The sequence below is a fragment of the Macaca nemestrina genome, chromosome 17, assembly GCF_043159975.1.
Source record: "Macaca nemestrina isolate mMacNem1 chromosome 17, mMacNem.hap1, whole genome shotgun sequence".
Taxonomy (NCBI): Eukaryota; Metazoa; Chordata; class Mammalia; order Primates; family Cercopithecidae; genus Macaca; species Macaca nemestrina.
Window position 1 is genome coordinate 90,156,739 of NC_092141.1, and position 5,559 is coordinate 90,162,297.

At 64.4% G+C, this 5,559-nt stretch overlaps 1 protein-coding gene across 2 annotated transcripts; it reads left to right on the forward strand.

Annotated features, from left to right (window-relative positions):
- Positions 1-725: 725 nt before the first annotated feature.
- Positions 726-5,140, forward strand: LOC105469288 (parvalbumin like EF-hand containing). 2 transcript variants are annotated; one of them, XM_011720150.3, is made up of 5 exons: positions 726-831; positions 3,244-3,353; positions 3,578-3,713; positions 3,985-4,100; positions 4,960-5,140. In XM_011720150.3, exons 2-5 carry the CDS (start codon positions 3,251-3,253, stop codon positions 5,004-5,006), a joined length of 402 nt encoding a protein of 133 aa, XP_011718452.2. In that variant the 5' UTR covers positions 726-831; positions 3,244-3,250; the 3' UTR covers positions 5,007-5,140. The 2 variants fall into 2 exon arrangements, with proteins under 2 accessions (XP_011718452.2, XP_070938128.1); XM_071082027.1 differs by lacking the exon at positions 726-831 and adding an exon at positions 880-913.
- The last annotated feature ends 419 nt before the right edge of the window (positions 5,141-5,559 follow it).

Sequence of the window (5,559 nt, forward strand, 5' to 3'; positions counted from 1 at the left end):
CCTCACACCTCCAAAATGAGCAGGCTACCACGGCCTGCGTAAGAGGCCTTGGTGGTCCTGTGGCCTCCAGTAGAAAGCCGGCCCCCCACCCCGGCAGGCAGCACCGTCCCTGGCTTGCTCACAGACCTGCCGTGCCCAGCATGACCACCCTCCCTGGCAGAAGGGGACCGTGCCCCTGGTATATTCAGAGCCAGCCAGGGATCACCCTGGCCCTCCCTGGCCCCCAGCAGGGGAGGCACCGTGGTTTGTGAGGAGGACCTGGCCTGGATAAGCTTTGTCCCGTAGGAGCCTGGAGCCTCCCTACTCCCACCAGCCTGCAGGCTGCGCTGTGCCCCTTCCCACCGGCCCAAACCCCCAGGCTGGGCTGCAGCACCCACTTGGCTGCCCCTTCAAACCCTACTCACGTGCCTGGCCCTGGAGCCTGTTTCCTGCACCAGAGCTGGGTGGACGGGGTCCCCAGCCTCAATCTCCCTGCACCCACGCACCGCCCGCAGCCCCTCCCACCGTGTACAGCCCACTGCACTGGAGGCCTGAGGCCTGGGTTCCAGCCCCGTGACCTTGGGCAGGTCCCTCAGCCCTTCTGACCTCAGGTTTCCAGCTGCTGTCTGCCCAGCTGGCCTCGGTCACCCGCTCACCGGCTCACTGGTGCCCTCTGCTCCTCCCTAACTCAATCCCAGGTTTGGGGAGGCCAGACGCGGTTAAGGGTCAGTCTGCCCAGCCCAGTGTGGACACACCAAGTGCCTGCGAGCCCCTGGGAGCTGCCTGTGCCAGGCTGGAGTGCCAGGGAGGGGCGAGGACAGCTGCAGCCCCAAGATGTAAACAGGCGTGCAGGTATAAAAGCTGGAGCCCCTGGGCCTCTCCACACCCCCGCCTGACCCACCTTCCCAGAACTCTCAAAAGAAGCCAGGCAGAGGTGAGCCCTGCCAAGGAGGGGTGTGGGTCCCAGGCAGAGGTGAGCCCTGCCAAGGAGGGCTGTGGGTCCCAGGCAGAGGTGAGCCCTGCCAAGGAGGGCTGTGGGTCCCAGGCAGAGGTGAGCCCTGCCAAGGAGGGGTGTGGGTCCCAGGCAGAGGTGAGCCCTGCCAAGGAGGGGTGTGGGTCCCAGGCAGAGGTGAGCCCTGCCAAGGAGGGTTGTGGGTCCCAGGCAGAGGTGAGCCCTGCCAAGGAGGGGTGTGGGTCCCAGGCAGAGGTGAGCCCTGCCAAGGAGGGGTGTGGGTCCCTGGCAGCTGAGGTTATCCGAGCTGGATGGTGGGAACTTGGGGGCCTCCTCTTCATCCACAGGACAAGGGTGGCCCTGGGAGACCCCAGGGAGCCCAGGGGAGGTGGGGAAAGGAAGTGGAAAGAGAAGGAATGACCCTTCCTGCCAGTATCACCACTATGAGCCCCAAGGGGATCCCCGGATGGAAGACAGCTGCACGTGCCTAGTCCTGTGGGGCACATGTGCGTGCACGCGGGTGCTGGCGCGAGCCTCTGTGGGCACGGCTACAAGAGGCAGCTGAGAGCTGGGGCCTCTGCATAGGGAGCTGGACCTGCTCACTCTGCCCCTAGGCCCCCAGGCTCTGAGTGGGGATGGAGATGGGGTGTGGCTGGCAGGGCAGCGGGTCCAAGGCCTCTGGCCCCCAGACTCCGGCAGACACACAGAGCCGGCTCTGGTCCCCGTGCCCTGCCAGAGGGATCCCACTGCCTCCATCACCTGTTCCCCCGAGAGGCCTCTCTCATCTCAGCATCTGCCCTTGGCGACTAGGTGGCAGAGGCTAGTTGCTGTGGGCAGACCACAGCCTCCAAGAATGGAAGGTCCGGAATGGCCCGGGGCGGGGCAACCCAGATGTAGCAATGCTGGGGCGGTGTGTGCTCTGAGGGGTCTTAGCCCAGCCTGGAGGCTACAGGAGCTCCAGCTGTGGAGGGTGGGTAAAGGGAGTGGGGAAAAAGAGGCCTTTTGGCAGGGCCTTTCCCGGCACCGAGGGCAGCCCCCCGAGTCCAGGCAGGGCCTAAGGATAGCTCGTGTGGTGTCCCACAGCCTCCCCCCGCAGGACATCCTGGCTCACTTGGATCCCGTTAAACTGCAGCCCGGGCCGGCGATGCAGGAGCTATAAATAAACCAGCAGTCTGGAGCTCCAGGCCTGCCTCCACCCTGTCTCCAGCCCGGATCCCAGGCTCCCCTGCCTTTGTTGGGGGCACCCCTGAGAGCAGTGGGATTGGGGGCGGTGAACGAGCCCAGCCCAGGGGCGCCCCCAGCGCTCGGCAGATGGGACATTGGTTCCTGGCTCGGCCACATTTAGCGTGGAATTTGGCCCAGCCCCTCCTCTATAAAGGAGGTGACATTGGGCCTGGGGCCCCAAGTGGGAGGCAGGTGTCCTCTCTTCCAGAACGGGTCCCCCAGATGCCAGGGTTGGAGGAGGGGAACCAGAGTTCCAGCTCTGAATGAAGTGGGGCAGGGCCTGTCCTGAGGGCCTTGGAGGCCCAGGCCTGCCCCACATGCCCGCTCACCACCACCCTGCTGGCTGGGGGAATCAGCCACTGCAGGGGCCTTGGGGGCCCAGCTCCAGCCCCACAGCAGCAGACAAGCCCATTCCCCACCATCTCCCTTCTCTCCTGGCTCCTCGCACAACCCCGTGAAGGGGCAGGTGTCTCCCCATATCACATGGCAGCTGGAGGCACCATGGGTTGGGGAGAAGAACCTGGTCCAAGGGCTGCAGCTGGCACCCCCACACCCCCGGGGCACCAGGGTTGGGTTGCAACCCTTGACCTATGGCCTCTCTATCCAGAGGAGAGCAGAGATGCCTCTGGCCACTGCCCAGCCCCATTCGAGAACACAGGCCGCCCCTCCTGGCAGCAAGAGCGTTCCAGAAGGCTCTACCACCCCGTGAACTTTCAAGAGGGCCAAGAAGCCTGGGACACCTGCTGCCCCTTGCGCTCTGAGATAGCTGCTGTGCTGAGCCCCAGAACCCAACCCCCGCTGGGGACAGCAACCCGAGAGCCCAGCAGGTCACAAGGTGCTGCTGTGGGGGCCACAGGATGGCCCGGCCCCTCCCGCTGGCCCCTCTGCCTGTGCCTAGACCCCCATCTGCCTGGCTGGGATCCCAGCCTGTCTCAGGGGCCCTGCCACGACGCCAACACTATGACACCTGTCATCGTTCCCACTTTACAGCAGGACCCAGCACCACGCGGCATCTACGTCTGCTCTGGCCCAAGCAGCACCCCCAATCCATGTGTGCACTCCATGAATTGACTCCCTATCCACCCCAGGACCAGGATGGACGAGGACTTCTCCCAGATGAAGAAGATGGCCTTGGCCATGGGCACGTCCCTATCAGACAAGGACATTGAGCTGCTGCCCACGGACATGAGACACCACGGTACAGCCTGCCCCGCCCAGCACAGCCCCCACCCATCCAGCCCAGCTGTGGTCAGGAGACCTCACCCCTTTTTCGGGGCTGATGGGTCCAGGACCCCAGGACCTGCGGCGGGCGGGGACATGGGGGTGCAGGACCTGGCAGCCCCCATCCCAGGGTGGGGTCTTCCCTGGAGGCCTGGCGGGAGTGAGGTTGGCCCCTCCGTGAGCCCAGCCTGGTTGCCCCAGGATCCTACAGCTACCTCAAGTTCTTTGAGCACATGCGCAAGTTCCACGCCTCAGGCCAGATGGACGAAGCCATCCGAGAGGCCTTCCAGGCCCTGGACAAGGACAGGAGCGGCTTCATTGAGTGGAATGAGATCAAGTAATAGCCGGCGGCCGGGGAGGGGTGGGGCCCAAGCCACCCAGACCACACCAAATGCCCACCTGGCAGACCTGGCTTTCCCCCACTGGGTCCCGGCTAGCCTTGTAGCTGGCAGGGCTGGGCCAGAACAGGCTAGAGGCCCAGGAGGCCCACAGGCCCAGGCTCCTGGCCTGAAGTGTCCTCGCCTACAAAGTGGGGGGTGAACGTCTCGTGAGCCACTGGGCACTGGCTAGAAGCCCGTTGGCACTGACTCGAGCCCCCTCGGCCCCAGGTACATTCTGTCCATCATCCCCAGCAGCGGGCCCACTGCCCCGCTGACAGACGAGGAGGCTGAGGCCATGATCCAGGCGGCGGACACAGACGGGGACGGGAGGATCGACTACGAAGGTGGGGGCAGCACAGCCAGGGTATCCTCAGGACCCTCCTTCCCCTGCTAGGCCACGACCCTTGCCCATGGCCTCACCCTGAGGGCACCAGCACCCAACTCACAGAAGAGGAAATCCAGGCTCAGGGGTCTGGGCTGGGCCGGGAGCCGAGGGGCTCTCTCCTGGGCCAAGGGCCCCACTGCAGAGGGGCGGCCGGGAGGGCTTAGGAAGGCCAGCTGTGGCGGAGCCAGCGGGTATGGGGTCTCTGGGCTCAGGGATACCATCTTCTGGGGGGCCCATGGTCTTTGAGGCTCTCCATGGCTGCCCTGAGTTCTGGGCCATCTCACTCCCCAGTGGCTGGCCACAGGCCTGGAGGGCAGAGGGCACACGAGGTGGGCTGGGCCTCCAGACACCCCCTGCCCAGCCATGGGCCCTGTCCTCATCTGCCTGGGTCTGGAAACTCCAGCAAACCTGGCTTGTGGGGAGCCACAAGGCTTGGCGAGCAGCCTGGCCCCTCTCAGAACCCAGGGCCCCCAGCTGCTCCGTGCCTCAGTTTCCCCACTAAGAGATGATCATAGGAGGAGCACCTGTTCTCAGAGGGTCTGGTGGAATTCCTGAGAGTCTCTGCAGAGACCCAGGCCACTGCAAGTCCCCAGTCCCCGGCCGGGGTCAACTCATCACGACCAAGCAGCCTGGCCCAGGGCAAACAGCTCCAGCGTGGGGCCCCGGCCAGACAGGCTGGAGACCTGGTCCCTACCCAAGGGCTTGGGGACTGTGTCGTCCAGGCACACTCCCTCTGCCTCTTTTGAGAGTTAAAGGGCTTACAGGGATTGGGGGACACAAAACAGGGGTACTAACTAGAAATTGGTCTCCTGCTCTAGAATTTTCTGAATTGATCAAAAAGGAGAAAATTCCAAAGAAGAAGTAGCACCATGACCAGCCCTGGCCAGCCGTGGGGTTCTCATGGGGTAACTCAGGGTGACCACACACCTGGGCAGAAGCTGTTGGGTAAGAGGAGGCAGCTGTGAGGGCGGACCCAACTTTTGCCGGAAAATGGAAGAAAAGCAGCATTAAATGAATGACGCAGCCTGGTGTGTCTGCTGGGGGTGCTGGTGTGAACTGGGGTGGGGGCAGGATCAGGGCCATGGGTGACAATGGCTGGGGGACAGGGCCGCCGTGTGAGAGGGGGAAGGAAGACGCCTTCTCCCATCCCCCAGCCCCACCTGGCTGTGGGAAGCCCCCAAGGGCGACCCTGCAGTGAGATTCCGTCCAGCTGGGCCTCCGGTCTGCAGGGTACATGGTGCTCTGTGGGCCCAAACCCCTGAAGAGCCCCTTTCCAATCTGCAATGGGCCTGGCCAGGGCCACACACTCCCAGTTCATACCTGAACGCAGTAGGGGGACACCTGCAGCCCCTGGGCGCCCCGGCAGGGGCCTTGTTCCAGGCCAAAGCACCCGGCAGACCCTCTGCCCCCATCTCCTG